We start from the raw sequence: 27,035 nt of genomic DNA, 5'->3' as shown, positions 1-27,035 counted from the left end.
TTTAATGTAGAAGGAATGAGCCTTACATCGATTTGGAGGTGGAGGGTCCGTCATGGTCTGGGGCGGCGTGTCACAGCATCATCGGACTGAGCTTGTTGTCATTGCAGGCAATCTCAATGCTGTGCGTTACAGGGAAGACATCCTCCTCCCTCATGTGGTACCCTTCCTGCAGGCTCATCCTGACATGACCCTCCAGCATGACAATGCCACCAGCCATACTGCTCATTCTGTGTGCGATTTCCTGTAAGACAGGAATGTCAATGTTCTCCCATGGCCAGCGAAGAGCCCAGATCTCAATCCCATTGAGCATGTCTGGGACCTGTTGGATCGGAGGATGAGGGCTAGGGGCATTCCCCCCATAAATGTCCGGGAACTTGCAGGTGCCTTGGTGGAAGAGTGGGGTAACATCGCACAGCAAGAACTGGCAAATCTGGTGCAGTCCATGAGGAGGAGATGCGCTGCAGAACTTAATGCTTACTTAAGTTCAGGGACACATTATTCAATTTCTGTTAGTCGCATGTCTGTGGAACTTGTTCAGTTTATGTCTCATTTGTTGAATCTTATGTTTATACAAATATTTACACATGTTAAGTTTGCTGAAAATAAACGCAGTTGACAGTGAGAGGACGTTTCTATTTTTGCTGAGTTTACAAAGAGCAATGACAAATTTGATCAAATGTTTTTGGAGGTGTTGGCAGAATGTTATCTTTTGCAGTAACTTAGGCTGTATTTGGAAAAGGACTGTGACAGTTTCTGAAAGACAACAAAATGGCAAATTATTGTGGACATGTCAGCTCTTCTCACTAACAGCTACATTTTTATGTTTTTAAAAAAATTATCAACAACAAAAAAAATCATATCACCCATTTGCACAAAATACTTACTTACCAACCACTAGAAAATGTGCGTGCGCATGGTCTAAACTCTGCGTCGAAGTAATGACATTCTCACACCAAGTTCAGTTTTTATAAATAGTAAGTAACCTTTGGGAGAAAATTGGCACATGGTTGTTTTGGGATACATTTTGTATTTCATCACACGAGGCCCCAGAATACTAGTCAAAGCCAAGGAGAGGAATTGGTTTTGTCCAACAGCAGCCCTGTGTGTTAGACAATAACAGAACACAAGCACTATACATGTAGTCTGACACAGCTGCAGGCGCTTGATACCATCCCTCCATTACTGTTATTGTGTGATCTCAACTACTGTTACCATGCGATCTCAACCACATACCGTATGATCAATGTTAAGCAGCAGATAAATGCTCCTCATTCGCAGCTTGTCTCTAAATGATTATGTCAATCGGGTACAGAGCACCACATTATTTCCAATCTCCCTGCATCAGTATGTAGAATATCGTCCTTTTGTCTCACCACCTGACAGATGCTAGAAGCAGGCACAGTGCTACAGTCAAACGGCTATGGTCTCACACCAGCTACTTAAACGTCCCATTATACTCTTTTAATCTAATGGTGGGTTAATACTGGGTATCTCTGCACCTTTAAAGAGGCATCTAAAAGTCTTGGCTGTAGCTAGCTAGCAACATTAGCAAAGTAAGCTGTAGTCAAATATTGGCTACCTAGCAACCGGACATAATTTCCAGAGGCAGTGGAAACACAATTTGAGCTAGCCCACCAAGGCCAGCCCTACCTGGATTGACGTCAAAGTGCCAATGGAAACTGGGCTCAAGTCAGCTGGGCCTCTTGCTTTCTCTCCCCATCCCTCTCCTTTTAATTTGACTTCTGATCCCTTGATCCTTAGTATTTTATGAAGATATTCCAAACAGAGAGGAAGCAGCAAGGTCTCTCCCCTATCTGACCGAAATAACTTGTATGTATATGGAAACTGGTATGCATGTATGCAAGCATGACATTGATAGATGTGACTGGATGTAGGCCTATAGTATAGGCATCTGTTGTTTTCTGAGTGTTTTGTCAGTACGGGACCATTATCATTTATTTATTCTAATTTTAAATGAATGTAGTTCTGTCCTTGAGCTGTTCCTGTCCCTTACGAAAAAGATTGCAGTCGGAGTGCAGTATAACTTCTGTACAATGCAGTATAACTGCAGTTAAAGTGCAGTAACTGCAGTATGCTGTAAATACTGCATCTAAAATAACTTTTTTTTACTACAGTAATTTTGCAGTGTAACTGCAGTTACAGTGTAGTATAACTGTGGTGCTAGGCTAATTATTCTGAAATTACTGTGTCTAAAATACCACCGTCGACTCGAGAGGCTCGTACTGCAATCTTTTATTTGGAAGACATTTACAATTGAAGTCGGAAGTTTACATACACTTAGGTTGGAGTCATTAAAAGTCGTTTTTCAACCACTCCACACATTTCTTGTTAACAAACTATAGTTTTGGCAAGTCGGTTAGGACATCTACTTTGTGCATGACAAGTAATTTTTCAAACAATTCTTTACAGACAGATTATTTCACTTATAATTCACTGTATCACAATTCCAGTGGGTCAGAAGTTTACATACACTAAGTTGACCCTGCCTTTAAACAGCTTGGAAAATTCCAGAAAATGATGTCATGGCTTTAGAAGCTTCTGATAGGCTAATTGACATCATATGAGTCAATTGGAGGTGTACCTGTGGAGATATTTCAAGGCCTACCTTCAAACTCAGTGCCTCTTTGCTTGACATCATGGGAAAATCAAAAGAAAATCAGCCAAGACCTCAGAAAATAAATTGTAGACCTTCACAAGTCTGGTTCATCCTTGGGAGCAATTTCCAAATGCCTGAAGGTGCCACGTTCATCTGTACAAACACAAAGGGACCACACAGCCATCATACCGCTCAGGAAGCAGATGCGTTCTGTCTCAGAGATGAACGTACTTTGTTGTGAAAAGTGCAAATCAATCCCAGAACAACAGCAAAGGACCTTGTGAAGATGCTGGAGGAAACAGGTGCAAAAGTATCTATATCCACAGTAAAACGAGTCCTATATTGACATAACCTGAAAGGCCACTCAGCAAGGAAGAAGCCACTGCTCCAAAACCGCCATTAAAAAGCCAGACTACGGTTTACAACTGCACATTGGGACAAAGATCATATTTTTTGGAGAAATGTCCAATGGTCTGATGAAACAAAAATAGAACTGTTTGGCCATAATGACCATCGTTATATTTGGAGGAAGGGGGGGAAGCTTGCAAGCCGAAGAACACCATCCCAACCGTGAAGCACGGGGGTGGCAGCATCATGTTGTGGGGGTGCTTTGTAGCAGGAGGGACTGGGGGACTTCACAAAATAGATGGCATCATGAAGAAAGGAAAATTATGTGGATATATTGAAGAAACATCTCAAGACATCAGTCAGGAAGTTAAAGCTTGGTCACAAATGGGTCTTCCAAACGGACAATGACCCCAAGCATACTTCCAAAGTTGTGGCAAAATGGCTTAAGGACAACAAAGTCAAGGTATTGGAGTGGCCATCACAAAGCCCTGACCTCAATCCCATAGAAAATTTGTGGGCAGAACTGAAAAAGTGTGTGCGAGCAAGGAGGCCTACAAACCTGACTCAGTTACACCAGCTCTCTCAGGAGGAATGGGCCAAAATCACCCAACTTATTGTGGGAAGCTTGTGGAAGGCTACCCGAAACGTTTGACCCAAGTTAAACAAAAAGGCAATGCTACCAAATACTAATTGAGAGCATGTAAACTTCTGACCCACTGGGAATGTGATGAAAGAAATAAAATCTGAAAGAAATAACTACTATTATGCTGACATTTCACATTCTTAAAATGAAGTGGTGATCCTAACTGACCTAAGACAGGGAATTTTTACTAGGATTAAATGTCAGGAATTGTGAAAAACTGAGTTGAAATGTATTTAGCTAAGGTGTATGTAAACTTCCGACTTCAACTGTATTATGTCATGTTTCATGTGGACCCCAGGAAGAGTAGCTGCTGCATTTGCAATAGCTAATGGGGATTCTAATCAAATAAAGTAGTGTTGCAGACAGTACTAAGCTTAACTGTACTCCGCATCCATTACACAGTCTATTTCGCTCACCTCCAACACAACATGAGGCAGAAAAGAGAGTAGAGACCAAGAGCCTCATTTAAAAATGTTGCGTAGGCACAAAAAGCATGCGCCACTTTAAACAAACTTTGGGATTTATAAAAAACAAACTTGACGGGAGAATGTGCGGTCCTCCATGGACACTGACCCATACGTACGTACATAAACTGGAGAAATTAGAAACTGCGACTCCGATGGCAGAAGGAAGAAACTCGAGAAACGCTTTGAAATTGATACTATTGTGTAAAACAAATTGAAATATTACTTCTCACGTACTATATATGAAGAGTTCCCTGGACTGCACAACAAAAAAAGCACAAAAAACATGATTTAGGATAATAAATACAAATGGAGATATCCGTTTTTGCAAAAGAACCCCTAAAATATGTTGTTCACTTTAATCGGGAATCATACTTAATTGGATCTGTAATTATTAAACAATACTTGCATATTATGAAATTTATACTCAAATAAGGTGAACAGTAGGACAACTTACGTTTAAACTGATGCCTCAGTCAGGCAGATACGAGTGCAGTTTCATATATTGTTATCACATGTTCGTTGCGCAGAACTGTCAATGTGATAATGGTCCTGTCATTGTCAGTTACAATCAGGGTAATTACCACACCTGAAGGTGTTACGCAATTCGGTAGCTTCGACAATCAAATGGGTGGGTATAAAAAGGCATGCAATTACAATGCGTAATGACGCACAATGGCTGCTTTGGCACTGTTGGAAGAATTGGCGAATGGAATAATTCAGAGAGAGCGAATTTTCAGAGACCAGCAAGATTTACTGGCCAATGAGTGGCTTATGAGCCGGTTCCGATTACCAAGAGCTGTTCTCTTGGATCTCTGTGCTGTCGTGGGCCCAGCTTTACAGAGAAGCACCCGCAGAAACCAAGCCATGCCTGTCCCACTTCAACTCCTTGGCAACCTCGTTAATGGTGTCGATGGAGTCTCTTTGCGTTTGCAGGACTGCATCTGTGAGGACATGGCCGCTGGAGAGTTGTGACGCACGAGCTGCAGTGGAGACACTGGGGCTGGGCGCACTCAGCTCCTGCTCAGCGGCAGCACCACCGACCCCGCTGGAACACCCAGCGACTAAAAACAATAGAAAATAACTGTTTCAACACAACTTGAATGCATTTGGTTTACTCTTTTCAAACGAAGGAATACTAATTACATGCCTGGATCATCCAGTGCGTCTTGCATGTCCGTGTCCCCCTCCACCTCCGTCACTACTTCACTCAGGGATTCCCCTATAACACCGGCAAGCCGCTCATCAAGGGGGTTGAGCTCCGGTGTCCCCTTTCCCCCGCCAGTGGCACAAACCCTTTGTCTGTGAAAGGCCTTTTGGCCTCCACTTTTATGTTGGACCACTTCTTATATATTTCTGAGAGGGTCCGACCTTCTGAGCCAGCAGCATTCACAGCGTCCCCCACATGCTGCCACTAACGCCTTTTTGGCATTTGTAATGCCCACACTGTGTCCACCAAACAATATATTTTTTCTGGCTTCAACCTCCCCTACAAGAACTTCCATTTCACACTGGGTGAAATTTCTTTTTTTAAGCCTTTGTCGGGATTTGCCGTCATTGTCGTCATGCAGTCAGTATGGATGAATATTAATTGGGGGCGGTTCACTGACTATTTACAGGCAACTATGGGCGTTAAAAGGGTGGGACAAGACGCTGGCTCACGTGCGCCAAATTTGGAGTTGATTGTGATTTATAAAGGGAAACCGGCGTGGGACGTGCGTGCGCACTGTGTTATAAATCTGAATATTTTTGTGCGTAAGCACTTTGTGTTCCGTCTGTACACCACCTTTTGACGTGAATCCTCCGCACAGTTTTATAAATGAGGCCCCAGCTCTGGAACACGGACACACTGGACCTCTGCATTACTGACCACAGAACAGTTCTTAACCCTGGGTGTGAAAATAGACTAGTGGTGCTAGGCTATTTCACTACAAGGCTCGATGATGGAGGGTGTAATAGGAAACTACTATAACCGAGAGTGTCAGTCATTTCATCATTGGGGTTATTTATAAAAAGGGAAGAAAACAACAGTGACCTTTAAAATACATCCATCTCCATTCTGACACTAAAGACTAGAATGTGAGGTCATGGTAAAGTATGCCTAACCTTCAGGCTAAATCTATGGTGGAAATATAGACCTCGAACAAAGTCCTTAGTAAAAATAAAAAACACTGTCAGGGTCGGACTGAAAGTACTAGGCTGTCCTCTGATAGTAAAGTGTGTGCATGTTCGCGATTGCGTACATGCATCCATGTGTGGAGGTGTTTCTGCACCTGTGTGTATTATTTTTTTAGAGAGTGCAGATGAGTGTGTGAGCCTGTGAGAATGTGCAGCCTAAAATCCATCCTCTCCACTCCATCTCTCCAGGGTGAGCCAGGCAGGATTGTAGTGAGTTTGCATCACAGAAATGACACCAGGCATTAAGCACCCAGCCAGTTCCATTGACTGCAACAGCTAAATATGGACGAAGGCCGGAACAGAACAGAAGAGTCAGAGTGAGGAGGAGGCTCAGGGCCAGATCCATTTCACACACTAAAATAAGTCCTTTGAACACATCCAGGCCTTTTGTGTTAATGACAGAGCCACACAGATTGGGTCAGATATCCTTAAAAGAAGCCATCCTAAAGGAATTCTTAGCTCTGTACTGTATTACTAGAGTATGTTGGACAGACAGACATGTTGCTATGTCAGGTATGTCTTTGTATGATGTGGTCCACCAGCCAAGGAACATTTGGAACGGTCCAGGGACATTCTTCACAGGGAGGCCTATGTCTGAATGTATACTGAAAGTGTTTTAGACTTGGCAATCATTCAACAAGCTTCAGGCCAGGCTACCCACTTCTCAAACCACCCTCCATGTGTGTGTGCCCCATGTTAGCGTGGAGCAATATACCAATTTGTTAATGATGGGGTTAATATCAAATCCATGTCAGGATCTAATTGTATGACTTTCAGGTGGGAGAGAGTGGGTTGACTTTACAAGGCGGCAAAAACACATACGTGCCTGTGTAAATAACACGTATAACAACTGCTCTAGTACAGGATAAGAATCAGATAGGGCTTGCCCCGACAAATATTATATTCGGGGCAATCGATTGGTAGAAATAATTTTTAAGAAAACGTATATTTTTCATTATATAGACGGTTTTAATAAAATCAACTATATATGCATTGAACTTCTCTGATGCTCTAAGCTCACTATTTGATGAAATAAGACAAATTACTAAAAAGGGAGCCAGATATCAAGATAACCAGAAGAAAAAAACCTTAACCTGTCCCATGCATCCTCCTATCATTCCTACTGGCTTTCAAAGGTTCTACCGTTACTCTCCAGAATTTGATATACGAGGAGTCAGCAAAATGTATCATGTGGAATGCCAATTTATCTTACCATTTCTACCGATCTGCCAGTTATGGTTTTCATATGCACATTTTCGTGGAACCGTTTCATTTTATTCATAATAACATCTTATCTCAAAATCATTGCTATGTGGTTAATCAAAATGCTTTCCAAATCTAAAAATGATAAACCTAAAAATGATGTAAAAATAGCCCAGAAAGCCAACAAATTAAAACATTGCAGCCTGCAGGCAGAACATTTCCTGATAAAAATAAATATCCTATAAATCGCATTTGCTACGCATGGCCTGTCTGCAACCAACTTGAAACATTGCATCAACTATTAACTTGGGTCCGGCCTGAAGCTCCTTGCAACATTGTATAAAATATTCTGGGCCCTCAGAGTTTCCCGCCCCAGTGAGCTCAGGACAGACACAGCTGTAGGCTATTTGCGCAAGGGACAAGAAGTAAATCAGGCAGGCCTATTTTATGACGTTTCCTCTAGATCAGAGCATGACATTTCTCCCTTTCACGCTGGGTGGTTATTGAAAGAGAGCTGGAAAGGTTTTTCAAATACATTTAGGAATTGTTGTCATTCTCAATGGATGTAAAAACAGACTTTGTTTGCTTGCTGATTGAGGTGAAGAAACATTACTTTGAGAAGCTCCACAGCTCATTAGTGGTGGTGCGTTCAGCCAATCAGAAATACTATCAGATACCCAAATGGGCAAATTTATATGCCTGCATTTGCGCGCAGGCCAGGTAGCCTATAGGCCTACTTCTATGCATAATCAGGTGCACGTCCTTACTCAACATTGACAGGAGCGCTCCAAAAAATAAAACAAGGACTAAATTGACAAAACTCGTAAATGGAAGGAAATACACCAGAACTTGTTTCTCACGAGTGTAGCATAGGCTCTGCAAACAACATGTCCACTCCGACAATGAGAATGGTAAAAGACTGAAAAAATAATATACTGAATGCATTAACAGACATGAAGTAACCAAACAAACATTGTAGATTAGAAATTATAGGCTTGAACGGTAAATGTACTACTGATAATATAAGTAACGGGGAATTGATAAACGCTAACAATCAAATGCAAACAATTCACACAATGAAGTTATGAAACAACAAATGTGCACATATTGGCAGCAGAGAGCGCATTCTGGAGACAGAAGTGGATTGCACAGCCACACCCCTTCTTGGACTTTGCCATTCCCTCGGCCTCCAAATGGATTAGTTCACTGAGATGGGCGCGAATAAGACAGGTGTCTCGTTTGCCATAAAATATATATATATGCTACGGCTCGACTAAAAACAATCTCGGTCCACCAACATCCTTTCGACCAGTCAAATAATTGGGGTCAGCCCTAGAATCAGATGCCGTATACCCTGTGGAATGCCTCATCTAAGACTAACAGGGATGGGTATGAATGAAATGACAAGTCCATCTCACGTACAATATACCACAATGACATTCCCAAGGCAGTCACTGCCAATAAACTTCTGCTAACCAAATTGCCAAGTGGCCTTAAAGCAGACCTTGGGGTTTCAGTGAACCTGCTGAAACAAGAGGATTCATTTAATGAAAAGTGTCATGTTTGCTGAGTCACCATACATCATGGGACGACAGGAAGGGACCGCAAAGACACAAATAGGCCAGATACACACCTATTGGACGGACACAAGCACACGAACACAGAATCGTCAAACTCTTTCTTACTCACAATCTTCAGAGTTAATTGCCTGTAACAACTAGTGGGTACTAAAGCAAGCAAATCTAGGCCGATTAACAAATAACGTCATGGGTGAGTTATCTTTCGATTGTAAAGTTAAATTCAAAATCCCATGGGCAGGTTGTCTGGGATTGAAATGACCCTGACTCGCATACAGTTACCATGATAAATCTCAACATAGAGCCAAGTCTCTCCATCTTAAGTTTACTTCCATTGCAGCTCCTTTATGGTCAGACACGTACATCATATACTGCTGCCATACCAGGAGTCTGTTCATCATTCATAACACAGCACCCTGACCAACGGCAGCCGCCTACTCTGCAGGCATCACACACACACACCCACTCTCCCGCCATACTACCCGTCAGTCAGCCAGAACATCTAAATCCACAGCACATTACTCTGTAAATCGGCTGCAGTCTAGAGGACAAGGAGAGAGGGCCAGGGGCAATCCAAACTCCAGATGCTCTCTACCGAACTACCAATGTTCTCTGCTGCTGTGACGCAGGATATGGCACTGAGGGAGGAGGGGGTCATATTGTCATGATGCCATGTCTTTGTGTACACGGGGACAGGACAGGTGGCAGTCCCTGTGTGGTCCTGTGAGATCAGGCTGCAGGCTAATTCAATAAAGTTTTATAGGTTTCTGTGAGGAGGTAATAAAATAGCCGACAGACAGCAGCTGGCTCAGATTAATACTGCTGCTACAGTGCTACGCTGCACTGTCCTGTGGTGCCCCACTGAAGAATGGGAGGGGGGGGGGGCTCTTTACCACACAGAGAAACTCAGCGTTAGCTGCACATTATTACCACCCAAGGGGGAACAGGTTCATTGCCATTTTAGGAGAAGGAAAAACAATTACAGGTACAGTACTCCGTCTAAGAGCTCGCTTGAGTCTGAGCCGCAAAACAGAAGTGACTGCACGAGAAAACACACACTTAACAAAATGTGTGTTAGCTTAGGTAAACTCATATGAATATGAATACGGACGGATCTCATGCCAAGCGTTATTGAGTGTGTGTGCAGCAGGAGAGGGAGACAAAGGATTTCGAGCAGTGTGTTTTCAGAATGGGAGAGAAAGCCAAAGTCCCCTGAGAGTGATAGGGGTTTGCTGTGGAATAGAGGCTTTCTTAATGAAAAGCTATCAGTCCATTTCTTCTTTTGAAGTCTCCAAACACACACAACATGTCTGCCTCTCTCACTCTCTGATGCACACCAAGTCAGATACGCTTTCTCTCACACACACACTTCTCACAGAGTGAGTCTGCCTGTGTGTGTGTGAGAAAGAGTTAAGCCAGCTCCTAACCTCAGGCTATGAGTGTGCCATTGCACTCAGCAGTGTATTGTGATTCCACCTGACACACTTATGTGGTGCCTGTATCTACAGCCTGCCACAAGCGCTATCATCCTCTCACCCAGCCCTGCTCTACTCAAGGGGTGTCTGAACACAAACTGGCAGCCATCAGCCTCACTCTGTGCCAGGATGTGGAAGAACACTACCTGCAGGCAGGCAAACACTCCGCCTGCCTAGTTAATATGGGAGTGGAAGTGGTGAGGGCTGGAGAGGTAACAGCCTTTTAGAGCATAAGTCCAAAGCCGGTTGTATCCATTCAAAAGTACAGCATATAGACAAAAGTATGTGGACACCCTGTCAAATTAGTGGATTCGTTTATTTCAGCCACACCCGTTGCTGACGGGTGTATAAAATTGAGCACACAGCCATGCAATCTCCATAGACAAACATTGGCAGTAGAACGGCCTTACTAAAGAGCTCAGTTACTTTCAATGTGGCAATGTCATAGGATGACACCTTTCCAACAAGACGGTTCGTCAAATTTCAGCACTGCTAGAGCTGCCCCGCTCAACTGTAAGTGCTGTTATTGTGAAGTGGAAACTTCTAGGAGCAACAAAGGCTAAGCCGCAAAGTGGTAGTCCACACAAGCTCACAGAACTGGACTGGCGATTGCTGAAGTGTGTAGAAATTGTCTGTCCTCGGTTGCAACATTCAATACAGAGTTCCTAACTGCCTCATGAAGCAACGTCAGCACAAGAACTGTTCATCTGGAGCTTCATGAAATGGGTTTCTACGGCCAAGCAGCCGCTCGCCTCTAGCACTGCATCTCAGTGCTAGAGGCGTCACTACAGACCCTGGTTCAATCCCGGGCTGTATCACAACCGGACGTGATTGGGAGTCTCATAGGGCGGCGCACAATTGGCCATTGGACTCTGAAGCAGTGGAAACGGGTTTTCTAGAGTGATAAATCACGCTTCACCATTTGGCAATGCCAGGAGAACGCTACCTGCCCCAATGCATAGTGCCAACTGTAAAGTTTGGTGTTGGAGGAATAATGATCTGGGGCTGATTTTCATGGGTCGAGCTAGGCCCCTTAGTTCCAGTGAAGGGAGAGCTTAACGCTACAGCATACAATGACATTCTAGACCATTCTGTGCTTCCAACTTTGTGCCAAACAGTTTGGGGAAGGCCCTTTCCTGTTTTAGAATGACAATGACCCCATGCATAAAGCGAGGTCCATACAGAAATGGTTTGTCAAGATCGGTGTGGAAGAACTTGGCTGGCCTCCACAGAGCCCTGACCTCAACCCCATCAAACACCTTGGGGATGAATTGGAACGCCGACTGCGAGCCAGGCCTAATCTCCAACATCAGTTCCCAACCTCGCTAAGGTCCCAGCAGCAATGTTCCAACATCTAGTGGAAAGCCTTCCCAGAAGAGTGGAGGCTGTTACAGCAGCAAAGAGGGGACTCTATATTAATGCCAACGATTTTGGAATGAGATGTTCGATGAGCAGATGTCCACATACTTTTGGTCATGTAGTGTACTTGGTTCAATATATTTAGGCAAGCAGATAGTGTTAAGCAGGCAATTGACTGATTGGCTCGTATTTGATTGAAACACTGAACTCAAACAGGAATTTCTAGTCATAAGTGTGTGTATCTACGAGATGGATTGGGGTCTGAGTAACAGTATTATATTTAGTGCTGTCGTGCTGAGTTAAGGTCTGTTGTAGGCTCAGATCTTACTTTCTCTGCATCTCCAGGTCCTCTGGCGAAGGTCCATTCTGAACCTGGGGGGCCTGTCTTGGCAACGTCGGGCCTGGAAGGAGAAACACACAGAGATGGTCACAAATCCGCTCTGAAGGAAATGGCCTCTGGACTCATCGCTTTTTACTCAAATCTCAACGTCTAAATATTTAGTATAGTCTCATTTATTGAGGGAATGCAACATCTACCCAGTCATTTTTCTCAGCATTTCATTCAAAGTTTCAGTCTTAAATTTGTTTCAAAATCAGAATCAAATGCTATTCACACAAACTACAGTCTCCTTCCCAACTATTTCTTCTTTCAGGCCAGACACATACTTTTGGTCATGTAAGCGTAATTTAAGCGTAATTCCCTGTCAGCCGGCTAGGTTGTGACCTAACGTCTGACATACTGATCCATTCCCAGAGCTGTCTATTAGCCTGCCCTCACAGCTACTCCAACCAATCAGCCATCATATCCACTGACAGCACTGGACCGCTGCCAAACAGCCACAGAGTTACTAAACAATCAATTATCTGGTAGTTGTAGAGACGACAAGACCATCGAAAGAAAATCAACACAAATACAATCAAATTAGTAAGAGAGCGCCACGTTTGGCCAGGGATCAAAGACACAGTACCAGTCAAAGGTTTGGACACACCTATTCATTGAAGGGTTTTTCTTTATTTTCACTATTTTCTACACTGTAAAATAATAGTGAAGACAACAAAACTATGAAATAACACATACGGAATCATGTAGTAATAAAAAAAATAAAAAAAATAAAAGAGTTAAACAAATCAAAATATATTTTATATTTGAGATTCTTCAAAGTAGCCACCCTTTGCCTTGATGACTGCTTTGCACACTTGGCATTTTCTCAACCAGCTTCATGAGGTTGTCACCTGGAATGCATTTCAATTAACTGGTGTGCCTTGTTAAAAGTTCATTTGTGAAATGTATTTCCTTCTTAATGCGTTTAAGCCAATCATTTGTGTTGTGACAAGGTAGGGTTGTTATACAGAAGATAACCCTATTTGGTGAAAGACCATATTATGGCAAGAACAGCTCAAATAAGCAAAGAGAAACGACAGTCCATCATTTATTTAACACATGAAGGTCAGTCAATCCGGAAAATGTCAAGTACTTTGAAACTTTCTTCAAGTGCAGTCACAAAAACCATAAAACACCATCACGAAACTGGCTCTCATGACACCACCACAATAAAGGAAGACCCAGAGTTACCTCTGCGGCAGAGGATAAGTTCATTAGAGTTACCAGTCTCAGAAATTGCAGCACAAATAAGTGCTACAGAGTTTAAGTAACAGACACATCTCAACATCAACTGTTCAGAGGAGACTGAGTGAATCAGGCCTTCATGGTCGAATTGCTGCAAAGAAACCACTACTAAAGGACACCAATAAGAAGAAGAGACTTGCTTGGGCCAAGAAACACGAGTAATGGACATTAGACTGGTGGAAATCTGTCCTTTGGTCTGATGAATCCACATTTTTGATTTTTGGTTCCAACCGCCGTGTCTTTTTGAGACGCAGAGTAGGTGAACAGGCGATCTCCGCATGTGTGGTTCCCACCGTGAAGCATGGAGGAGGTGTGATGGTGCTTCGCTGGTGACACTGTCTGTGATTTATTTAGAATTGGCACACTTAACCAGCATGGCTACCACAGCATTCTGCAGCGATACGCCATCCCATCTGGTTTGCGCTTAGTGGGACTATCATTTGTTTTTCAACAGGACAATGACCCAACATGCCTCCAGGCTGTGTAAGGGCTATTTGACCAAGAAGGAGAGTGATTGAGTGCTGCATCAGATGACCTGGCCTCCACAATCACCTGACCTCAACCCAATTGAGATGGTTTGGGATGAGTTGGACTGCAGAGTGAAGGAAAAGCAGCCAACAAGAATATGTGGGAACTCCTTCAAGACAGTTTGGAAAAACATTCCTCATGATGCTGGTTGAAAGAATGCCAAGAGTCGGCAAAGCTGTCATCAAGGCAAAGGGTGGCTACTTTGAAGAACCTAAAATATTAATTATATTTTGATTTAACACTTTTTGTTCATGGTACCATATGTGTTATTTCATAGTTTTGATGTCTTCACTATTATTCCACAATGTAGAAAATAGTAAAATAAAGAAAAACCCTGGAATGAGTAGATGTGTCCAAACTTTTAACTGGTACTGTTTGTTGATCAAATGTATACACGTTAAAGTGGTTTTAAGTGATTCACTGAAGCCTACGTCCAATAGGTGAAAAGCCAATGCGGTTATGGCCAGACTCAAAGTCCAGTGTGGACAGAAGTCGGAGGGCTTGGATCTGACCAAAAGAGATGAGTCTTCTATGCTATCAGTATTCAGGCTGGCTAGTGTCTGTGTAGAGCAGTGATACATTGATCTGCTATTCCAGACAGATGGAGAGAGCTCTAAATCTGAGAGAAGAATAAGGCTTTTATCTACAAAGGTTTGGCAGCAGTGACTCATATATAACCTTCTGTTCCTACACCAGACCTGCTACTGACAGGGCACCACAACCACAGCCCTCTCCACACTCATCAACAGTAGTATCTGCTGAACAAGCATTTGATATCACAAACGTTCATTAGAAAAGTTCCATAACCATTACCTACGATGACAGGATTGATAATACAAAACTTTTGTAACTAAAGGTATTATTGACTTGCACCTCAGCCCAGGCAAGTCCAGTCAGAACAAGTAGTAGCAGGGCCAGGTCTCTTAATAGCAGAGGTATCAAACTCATTTCCCCCCGGGGGCCACATTCGGGCTTTAACAATGTCCAGCGGGCCGCACTGAATTGGTTACATATTTCCTCACAGCAAAAATGTGCAACAAATAGTCCTCTATCCATAGTTTTTGGAATGTTCGATGCTCCCTGACGGTCTAGCTTTCATTTGGGTGATTTTTAGCTAGCTGGACCCTGTCAAGTAACTGTATAAATGTAGGTCCATTATAATTTCTACACAGTTTTGATTTGAGTTTAGTCATTTTAAAGTATATTGAGTTTGTTTATATACAGTGCCTTAGGAAAGTATTCAGACCCCTTGATTTTTGACATTTTGTTACTTTACAGCCTTATTCATGTTCTCCTCAATCTACACACAATACCCCATAATGACAATACAAAAACAGGTTTTCAGAACGGTTTGCTAATTTATAAATAAAAAAACATCAAATATGACATTTACATAAGTATTCAGACCCTTCACTGAGTACTTTGTTGTAGCACCTTTGGCAGCGATTACAGTCTGGAGTCGTCTTAGGTATGACGCTACAAGCTTGGCACACCTGTATTTGGGGAGTTTCTCCCATTTGTCTCTGTAGATCCTCTCAAGCTTTGTCAGGTTGAATGGGGAGCGTTGCTGCACAGCTATTTTCAGGTCTCTCCAGAGATGTTTGATCAGGTTCAAGTCCAAGCTCTGGCTGGGCCACTCAAGGACGTTCAGACACTTGTCCTGAAGCCACTCCTGCGATGTCTTGGCTGTGTGCTTAGAGTCATTGTCTTGTTGGAAGATGACCTCAGACTGGGGCGAAGTTTCCTGAGCGGTCTGGAGCAGGTTTTTATGAAGGATCTCTGTACTTTGCCTCGATCCCGGCTAATCTCCCAGTCCCTACCGCTGAAAAACATCCCCACAGCATGATGCTGCACCACGCTTCACCATAGGGATGGTGCCAGGTTTCATCCAGACGTGACGCTTGGCATTCAGGCCAGTGTTCAATCTTGGTTTCATCAGAGCAGATAATCTTGTTTCTCATCGTCTGAGAGTCTTTAGGTGCCTTTTGAAAACTCGGGCGGCCAGCTCTAGGAAGTGTCTTGGTGGTTCCAAACTTCTTCCATTTAAGAATGATGGATGCCACAGTGTTCTTGGGGCCCTGCAATGCCGTGGAACTTTTTTGGTACCCTTCCCCAGATCTGTGCCTCGATATAATCCAGACAATGCATTCGACCTCATGGCTTGGTTTTTGCTCTGACGTACACTGTCAACTGTGGGACCTTATATAGACAGGTGTGTGTCTTTCCAAATCATGTGCAATCTATTGAATTTACCACAGGTGCACTGCAATCAAGTTGTAGAAACATCAAGGATGATCAATGGATACAGGATGCACCTGAGCTCAATTTCGAGTCTCATAGCAAAGGGTCTGAATACTTTCCGAAGGCACTGTGTGTGTGTGTGTGTGTGTGTGTGTGTGTGTGTGTGTGTGTGTGTGTGTGTGTGTGTATATATACACACATACACACACACAGTACCAGTCAAAAGTTTGGACACACCTACTCATTCATGGGGTTTACTTTATTTTTACTATTTTCTACATTGTAGAATAATAGTGAAGACATCAAAACTATGAAATAACATATGGAATCATGTAATAACCAAAAAAGTGTTAAATCAAAACATTTTATATTTGAGACTCTTCAAAGTAGCCAGCTTTTGCCTTGATGACAGCTTTGAACACTTGGCATTCAACCAGCTTCACCTGGAATGCTTTTCCAACAGTCTTGAAGGAGTTCCCACATATGCTGAGCACTTGTTAGCTGCTATTCCTTCACTCTGCGGTCCAACTCATCCCAAACCATCTCAAATTGGTATGAGCTCGGGTGATTGTGGAGGCCAGGTCATCTGATGCAGCACTCCATCACTCTCCTTGGTCAAATAGCCCTTACACAGCCTGGAGGTGTGTTGGGTCATTGTCCTGTTGAAAAACAAATGATAGTCTCACTAAGCCCAAAACAGATGGGATGGCGTTTCGCTGCAGAATGCTGTGGTAGCCGTGCTGGTTAAGTATGCCTTGAATTCTAAATCACTGACAGTGTCACAAGCACAGCACACCCACATCACCTCCTCCATGCTTCACGGTGGGAACCACACATGCGGAGATCATACGTTCATCTACTCTGCGTCTCACAAAGATCAAAAATCTCAAATTTGGAGTCATCAGACCAAAAGGACAGATTTCCACCAGTCTAATGTCCATTGCTTGTGGTTCTTGGCCCAAGCAAATATCTTCTTATTGGTCATTTACTAGTGGTTTCTTTGCAGCAATTCGACAATGAAGGCCTGTTTCACGCAGTCTCCTCTGAGCAGTTGATGTTGAGGTGTGTCTGTTACTTGAACTCTATGAAGCATTTATTTGGGCTGCAATCTGAGGGGCAGTTAAATCTAGTGAGCTTATCCTCTGCAGCAGAGGTAACTCTGGGTCTTTCTTTCCTGTGGTCGGTCCTCATGAGAGCAAGTTTCATCATAGCACTTGATGGTTTTTGTGACTGCACTTGAAGAAACTTTCAAAGTTCGACATTTTCTGGATTGACTGACCTTAATGTGTTAAAGTAATGATGGACTGTCGTTTCTCTTCGCTTAATTGAGCCGTTCTTGACATAATATGGACTTGGTCTTTTACCGATGTTGTGGCAGGACTTAAAATGACAAGTTCATGCTTGAAAAACCACAAATGTCGCTGAGTTACAGCAGTTCTGAGACTGATCAACAACTACAGGAAGCATTTCATTGGAGTCATTGCAGCGAAAGGTGGCACAATGGGTTATTGATTCTAAGGGGGCAATTACCTTTTACACAGGGGCATTGGGTGTCACAAACTTTGTTTATGATGCAAGTTCAGTACCAGTCAAAAGTTTGGACACACCTACTCCTCATTCAAGGGTTTTAGTTTTGACTATTTTCTATATTTTAGAATAATAGTGAAGACATCAACATTATGAAATAACACATATGGAATCATGTAGTAATCAAAAATGTGTTAAACATATCCAAATATATTTTATATTTGAGATTCTTAAAAGTAGCGACCCTTTGCCTTGATGACAGCTTGGCACACTCTTGGCATTTTCTCAACCAGCTTTATGTGGTAGTCACCTGGAACGCATTTCAATTAACAGGTGTGCCTTGTTAAAAGTTAATTTGTGAAATGTCTTTCCTTCTTAATGCATTTGAGCCAATCAGTTGTGTTGTGACAAGGTAGGGGTGGTATATAGAAGATAGCCCTATTTGGTATTAGGTCTGGCATTTGACTAGGCCATTCCAAAACTTCAAATTTGTTGCTTTTTAGCCATTTTCATGTAGACTTGATTATGTGTTTTGGATCATTGTCTTGCTGCAAGACCCTGCTGCGCTTCAGTTTCAGCTCCAGCTCACAGACAGATGGCCTGACATTCTCCTGTAGAATTCTCCGATACAGAGCATAATTCATGGTTCCTTCTATTAAGGCAAGTCATCCAGGTCCTGAGGTAGCAAAGCATCCCCAAACCCTCACACTACCACCACCATGCTTGACCATCGGTCTGAGGTTCTTAATGTGGAATGCAGTGTCTGGTTTTTGCCATGCGTAATAGGACCCATGTCATCCAAAAAGTTATACTTTAGAATCTGTCCATAGAACATTCTATCAAGAGACTTGATCATCCTCCAGGTGCTTTTTGGCAAAACTGATCCCAGGCCTGTTATAAGGAGAGGGGAAATTACATGTGTGACAGACAGTCCCAGTGCTGTGGTCACGCTCACCAAACAGCACACAGCTGAGTCGTAAACTCAGCAAAAACGTTCTCCGTGGCCAATTACCTTATCCCGGCACTGATTATAAAAGTAGCATTTAATAGATCACAGTGTAAACACTAGTCACCCAGAACATGACTCGCAGCAGGCCTGAGATGGGGTGTCTGTCTGGACAATAACAGTGTTGTAAAAAGGGCCACTCCCCTTGCAGACAGTTAGAAATTGAGGTAAATTAAATTTTCCGACATGAGACTAGGTAGCAATGCATTTAGATGATCTCATTATGTAAATGAGAAACAATAAGTACAGGGGGAATGGTTTATTATTATTATTATATTTTTCCCCATACTGTACACCAGCAGTGAACAGTAAAGAAACTAGCTCTTTTCTAGAAGGCCTAGATTTATGTTCTGTAAACTAATCACCAAACCTAATAAAGCAAATTCCTTTTCCAACCACTAAAATCAATAAGTATTAGAGATTAGGACCTAGCCATTTTTTTCTCATGGTTGTTATGTGCTGTAACGGCAGCATAACTTAATGACACCTATACATTGTGTACATATTATTTAGTTGTCTTTTTTTCATAAACTTGTTGTTGATAGTTAAATGAGAATGTATCAATAATCCAGGGATTTTGTTCGGGTTTTTCCAACACTGCATACAAGTCAGTTAAAATTTGCCTGGCTAGCTAGCATACTATGCAGCAAGCTAACTTCAACTGGAACTAGTTGTTTTAGTTTGAATGCGGTCATCGGCTTCAACAGCTGGAGCGGCAGAGGAGAAGTGCAGCGAGAGATTGTGGAGATAGCAGACGCCCCGGACAATTACCGGTGTATGGTGAGCTTTCTGACACCAGCGGCTGCACATCTGTAAACAGAGGAGTAGCTAGCCAGCTACATAGGACAGACTGGGGACAGCTAGGTGTGCTGATGGCTGCGGACCTGTCGGACTCTGATATCACCAACCTCCCTGGCAATGACTGTGCCCAAGATGTTCCCTCCACCGCGCAGACCGTTAGACTTTCATTCTTGTGTCGATTCCCTGATGTTTTTGATTTTTGTTCAATTCGTTGTATAGATCTAATATATGCAAATCGTTATTGTATGCGTTACTGTAATTCAGCTTACAGCTGCCATAGTACACATGAAACTAAATGAAATAAATATCAGGCAGGGCAACAGCAGCAGTGCTGGGTAATGTGGGTGAGGCTTGCTGCTCCATCCTCTGTCCAGAGCACTACCAATTAATGTCAGCTCAGCTTCTGTTTGTGTTAACACAACCCAGGCGTCCACAATGACCACACATTGCATCAACAGGGTGTGTGTCGTGTGTGTACTGAACAGTTCACTGCACCACCATCAACAACTCACTCCACAGGACAGGACAAACACTACGTACCCCTAAAGACGTAGTTTAAAATAACAATAAGCAGGGCCGGCCCATTAGGCAGCCGTCCAGAGCAGCAGATTGACGAGGGCGGAATTCTTCCCAGCTAAACTGATCAAGACCACTCCAACACCTCACATAATTCTGCCCCAAAACAATGAAAATGTCTCTCACCCAGTGGCATATGGGTTATTAAGGTGAGTGCTGATGCCACTCCATGATAAGCAGTGCCCACCTTTGCCAAAGGGAGCAAATTATGTATTTTGTCCATGCCCAGCACGCCTCTCAATGGTGCTGTTGTAGAGATGCACAGCGCTCCATTAACACTCCGTCAAAGTCATCTAACATTAGTCATGTAGCCTATACGGTAGAACGAGTATATAGACTCCGTTGCCTTTTCTGTAGCCTACAGAGCAACCACATTTATGACAGACACTTTTTATATCATGTTTCTGATCAAATCGTCTAAACGGCACCCAAATCAAATAAAAATGTCCTTCAATGTGAATATGAATTAAGATGTTAACACACCATATCCTAAAAACAGGACTGGTCAAAGTAAAATGGACAGTAGCCCACAGAATGAAATCAGACTACTCCCAACTGCTGTCCAGGAGTTTTCACTCAGTGGGCTATAGTGTCAGGGTAATTAGCGATTTCAAGGTTTGTAGACCTATTTGTCCATTTCTGAGCTGATCATGGCGAATAAGAAAATAAGAACCGCATTTTTCAAGCTAACACGAGTGAGTTAAATTTGGGGAAGCTAAGAATTTATCCTACCATTTCTACCGATCTGCGTGCCAGTTATGATTTTCATATTCACATTTTCGTGGAACAGTTTCACTTTTTCAATTGTCAACATCATTGTCACGTGGTTAATACAAATCTGAATTCAAATTAAAAAAAATCTAAAATTCAACTAATGCGAGAGCACCAGCCTCTGCCATATGAACACATTGACAGGCCTAAACCATGAGCCATTGGCTAAAGAAATTAGTGCATGGAACTCAGAGATAGCCTATATGCCAATGTAACAGTGTAGGTTCCGTCCCTCTCTTCGCCCCAACCTGGGCTCGAACCAGGGACCCTTGCACGCATCAACAACTGACACCCCATCGCGCCACAAAAGCCGCGGCCCTTGCAACGCAAGGGGCAACCCTACTTCAAGTCTCAGAGCGAGTGACGTCACCGATTGAAACGCTATTAGCGCGCACCACCGCTAACTAACTAGCCATTTCACATCGGTTACACCAAATTGGCCAATGCAGCATCAGGCTTAACACTTCCATTGTCAACTAAGAAAAAATGATCAACTAAGTAAAAATACATAAAGCCGACAAAAATAAAAACTGTAGATGAAAATTCAGGTTCTTCCAATCACATTCATATCTATGCCTATCTGCTCCCTTTCTATCCTTCTTGACTTGAGCGATCTCTAATGAAGTGCAACATTGATTTTATACAATAAATTGGATCTGTACTGAAGCTGTCGCAAGCGAACTTGTAACATTGTATTAACTAGCCTATTCCGGGCCCTCAGAGTTTCCTGCGCCAGTGAGCTTGAGACAGCTGTTTTTACACAAGGCCAGGGAACAGTGTTCAGGTATTTTATGACGTTTCCACTGGAAATATATGGGCTCATCAGAGCATGACATTTTGCTCTTTCACACGGAGGCCTGGTGATTACCGAGGGGGAGAATGTTGGAAAGGTTTTTCAACTACTGTGAGGAACTATTAGCCTATCATTCGCAATGGATGTAAAAAAATAAACAACTGACTTCATTGACTTAATGTGTGAGGTGAAGAAAAAATTACTGAGAAGCTCAGCTTATTATTAGTGGAGGTCAGAAATCAGAGATCCCCATATTGGGCACTTTCCTACATTTGCGCGCAGCAGGCCAGGTAGCCTAGACCTACTTTATGTAGGTGTTCGCACACCGTCAAGATCAATAGGACAGAGAAACAAGACAGAGTCCAGACACATGCTCATTTGCTCACATGGAGCGCTCCAAAAATGTATTTTTTTTATTCAAACTAAATGGTATGAAATAACTTGTTTCTCACAAGTGTAGCAGGTTGTGAACTCTGCAAAGAACGTTGCCACTCCGAGAATGAGAAGAATAAACGACAGTGAATCGGTGTGTCAATTCTCGAGAAAAACCAACTAAAAAAACCCAGAGGGAAGACAAAAAAAAGAGAAAAAGAAAATGAAAAGGAAACAGTGGCATGGAAAATATGAAGAGTGATGAATACTAGAGAAAGAGGTACAAACAAGAAATCTGAGCTTTCCTCTGATCACACTGCATTGGTCCCTTTGTGCGTTTCCTCACCAGACCATAAAAGTATTGTACAAACACAGCATGATGGGCTTCCTCTTCTAATGTATTCTTTGCTAATTAACTACATGTTTCTTTCCTCCCAGATCAACGGGGGAGATGAAAGGAGGGGAGGAAGAAATGAGAGTAGTCTTGGGGGGGTTTTCCTCTTTCTGTGAAACAGTACTGTTGTGTTTCAGCCCCTTACAGCCCCTGTAGTGCATCTATTCCCCAGGTCCAGCCTATCCTGTCCTATTTCACTTTTCCTGGGTCAGGAAGACATGAATCACTCCCTGGCCTGCTGACCTGCAATCTGACCTGGAACCTGTGAGTTGGGGGTCTTTGGGGATGAGTCATCATGAACCAGTCATACTGATAAAGAGGACCAGGCAGAGCCCATATATACTGCTGAAGTTAGAACCATGGCATCCAATGAAAATAAAATACTTCACACAGTGATATAACTAATAAAGAGTAAAAATAGTTTTGAGAATCCTTAAAGAGGAATGGAAACACTTTAGGAAGTAAATCTAAGCTAAGAGATGTATTCAATCAAAATGGCAATTTACATTTAGCTGGCGTTCTAAATCCTAGAGTTTCCATTCCCCCTTAAACCTTAATATTAGCATTCATTATGATGTCACACCAGAGGTCAAATTCAAAGCTCTAATTAATTGGTATTCAAACTTTTCGGCAGGGACCCCATTTTTCCTACAAGAATTTCTGGGGACCCCAATTTTTTCACCCAATAACTTCATGACCCTACCCCAAATCTAATGACATAACCTTAAAAATTAGTAAATGTCTATTTTTGCATCAACAAAATCTTAAATTCATTGCATTTTCAGCTCTTATCAAAAAAATAAGTAAATGTCCTCAATTTTTAATTTTCAAAATTGTTTTAAAAAAAAGTTTATATACAGTGCCTTCTGAAAGTATTCAGACCCCTTAACTTTTTCTACATTCATTTTGTAATGTTACAGCCTTATTCTAAAATTGATTTCCCTCAATCTACACACAATACCCCATAATGACAAAGCAAAAATAGGTATACATTTTTGCAAATGTATTAAAAATAAAAAAACTGAAATCACATTTACATAAGCATTCAGACCCTATACTCAGTACTTTGTTGAAGCACTTTTGTCAGTGATTACAGCATCGAGTCTTCTTGGATATGACGCTAAAAGCTTGGCACACCTGTATTTGGGGAGTTTCTCCCATTCTTCTCTGCAGACTCCTCCGTTGTCTTGGCTTTGTGCTTAGTGTCATGGTCCTGTTGGAAGGTGAAGTCTGAGGTCCTGAGCGCTCTGGAGCAGGTTTTCATTAAGGATCTCTGTACTTTGCGCCGTTCATCTTTGCCTCAATCCTGACTAGTCTCCCAGTCCCTGCCGCTGAAAAACATCCTCACAGCATGATGCTGCCACCACCATGCTTCACTGTAGGGATGGTGCCAGGTTTCCTCCAGACGTGACGCTTGGCATTCAGGTCAAAGAGTTCAATCTTGGTTTCATCAGACCAGATAATCTTGTTTCTCATGGTCTGAGAGTCTTTAGGTGCCTCTTGGCCAACTCCAAGCGGGCTGTCATGTTCCTTTCACTGAGGAGTGGCTTCCATCTGGCCACTCTACCATAAAGGCCTGATTGGTGGAGTACTGCAGAGATGGTTGTTCTTCTGGAAGGTTTTCCCATCTCCACAGAGGAACTCTAGAGCACTGTCAGAGTGACCATCGGGTTCTTGGCCACCTCCCTGACCAAGGCTCTTCTTCCCCGATTGCTCAGTTTGACCGGGCGGCCAGCTCTAGGAAGTCTTGGTGGTTCCAAACTCTGTGTTCTTGGGGAACTTCAATGCCACAGACATTTTTTGGTACCCTTCCCCAGATCTGTGCTGCGACACAATCCTGTCACGGAGCTCTATGGACAATTCCTTCCACCTCATGGCTTGGTTTTTGCTCTGACATGCACTGTCAACTGTGGGACTGTCCACTGAATTATTTTATAGATTTTTTATTGCCGACCCCACTGCAGTTCCCCCGCAGTTGCAACCCAACTTTGAATAGCACCGCCATAATGCATGAAATGGTTCATTCAAATTATTTGGACATTTCTATTTATTGCAACCATGTTTAGTTTTTTTACTTCAATTTTAGAATTGGTGGGCTCCTGAGAATGTAATAATGAACAATGTTCTGACCTTTTATCTAGCAACACGCATGCCCCACCCATCTGAGAATATCTACAGTATTTCCTGTGTTTTTTTATTAGATTTGTATTTATGTAACCTCTATTTAAGTCAGTTAAGAACAAAATTCTTATTTACAATAACAGCCTACCCTGGCCAAACCCTAACGACGCTGGGCCAATTGTGCGCCACCCTATTGGACTCCCAATTACAGCCAGTTGTGATACAGCCTGGAATCGAACCAGGGACTGTAGTGATGCCTCTAGCACTGAGATGCAGTGTGTTAGACCGCTGCTCCAGTCGGGATCAGCTTGTCACTTAAATCTCACTATATTGATTACTTTCATTGTACTCTGCGACTCTTTCCCACTGTTACTTCTGAGGATTTAACCCACCGTCTTGACACATCACAAGAAAAACACTATTTTGGCGAGTGTAGATTTTTTGTGCAATTAAAAAAAGTCATTTTAATACAGTAATGTGCTGAAATGAAAGCAATTTCCCAAAAAGGAACACTGGGATTATAGTGATATTATGTCTGATCTCGCAAACAATTTTCAGTATTTATAGATAGATGTAATCTAGAGAGGAGCGTTTTGATTTTAAATCGCGTGGGTATCCTTCTCTTTACACACTTGTAGAATTATGGTAACAGAACGTGACAACTGTAATGGATCATTAATGAGGCAAATAAAATTGTATTTATCATTATTTTTAAATACCTGATAGTGCGTTATAAGAAAAGTGACATATTACAACAAATTGAATGCCTGAACTACCACCAAAAAGCCTGAACTCCATTATTTGTCCATGCTAGTACAGTGTTTATGTGCTATAATTCAGTCAATATATGATGATTTAAACAATTCTAAAAGTTCAGTGTATCTTCATCCATTGTCCAGTGGTTGTATTCATCAGCATTGTATTTAAACTATTTAACAACTTTGATCCCCATTGCTACTTTATCTGGGCTCCATACAGAGAGAAACCTTCCTCAACCATCAGCAAGGTCATCCATTCACTTGGGCTGGGTCAAGAAGAGGAAGAGGACCTGTGACCAACTTAAGAAAGTAAACATTGTAATACCATAAGTTATTTTTAACTGACAGATTTTCCGTTGAATTCTTAGCCATAAGATTAGAAATTACCAACATGTGAAGCTCAATATTCAAATATATTCTGTAGGTCATGTGGAAATGTCTTTCAGCTACCTATTTTGGTTCCCCCGAAAGAGGGGAAGTAAGTTGGAGAGGAAATCATGACTGATGTACTGTACTTGAGGGGAGCCAAAATTACTTTTTGGGAGGCCATCTCAGGTAATGGTTATTGATCAATCATGTTGAGAGAGACGGGAGACCAGCGTATTACCCACAGTCTCTCTACATTTTACTAACAGGGACAAGCGAGGAGACACAGTTACACATGAGTTGGTACATCTGCCAATTCTCATTCCACTACACATGCATTTTCAGGTCAAACAGACAAACTGTACTGCCAACATTGTTTACTGTTCAGGACTTTGGTATCAGAAAAGCAAAAACATAGTGAAGCAATAGCCATGTTCAATAGCAACCACTAGTAAGTCATTCAGAACTGTGCTCATTTCCAATTAATCAAATCTCATCAGAATTGTCACCCAATTCCACCAATCAGGAATCAAAGCAACCACAAGAGGGCCAAAACAAGTCTCCATCTCCACTAAAACATCAGCCTGTTCTCTCGGTCTCACAATACAGATATTAGACAATTATATGTGGCAATAGACATAACATGTCCCCAAGTGTTCCATCACTACCATTGCTGCTGTAACACCACCCGTCTCATTACAACCCCAACCCCGCTGTGGTAACACCGCCCGTCTCATGACAACCCCAACACTGCTGCTGTAACACCACCCGTCTCATGACAACCCCAACACTGCTGTGGTAACACCACCCGTCTCATTAGAACCCCAACACTGCTGCAGTAACACCACCCGTCTCATTAGAACCCCAACACTGCTGCAGTAACACCACCCGTCTCATTAGAACCCCAACACTGCTGCAGCAACACCACCCGTCTCATTAGAACCCCAACACTGCTGCAGCAACACCACCCGTCTCATTAGAACCCCAACACTGCTGCAGCAACACCACCCGTCTCATTAGAACCCCAACACTGCTGCAGCAACACCACCCGTCTCATTAGAACCCCAACACTGCTGCAGCAACACCACCCGTCTCATTAGAACCCCAACACTGCTGCTGCAACACCACCCGTCTCATTAGAACCCCAACACTGCTGCAGCAACACCACCCGTCTCATTAGAACCCCAACACTGCTGCTGCAACACCACCCGTCTCATTAGAACCCCAACACTGCTGCAGCAACACCACCCGTCTCATTAGAACCCCAACACTGCTGCAGTAACACCACCC

The 27,035-nt window shown here is 42.7% G+C and overlaps 1 protein-coding gene across 1 annotated transcript in view; it reads right to left on the bottom strand.

Moving 5' to 3' along the window:
- The window catches only part of LOC106571529 (protein enabled homolog), a 106,543-nt gene that overhangs the window by 27,619 nt on the left and 51,889 nt on the right, over nt 1-27,035 (bottom strand). The window contains 1 exon segment of the mRNA XM_045695746.1: nt 12,193-12,265. Within this exon segment, the coding sequence (XP_045551702.1) occupies nt 12,193-12,265 (73 nt within the window).

The sequence above is a fragment of the Salmo salar genome, chromosome ssa15 (genome assembly GCF_905237065.1).
Source record: "Salmo salar chromosome ssa15, Ssal_v3.1, whole genome shotgun sequence".
NCBI classification, from domain to species: Eukaryota; Metazoa; Chordata; class Actinopteri; order Salmoniformes; family Salmonidae; genus Salmo; species Salmo salar.
Note: the sequence above shows the minus strand (reverse complement) of the source record. Positions and strands in the feature narration are given on the sequence as shown.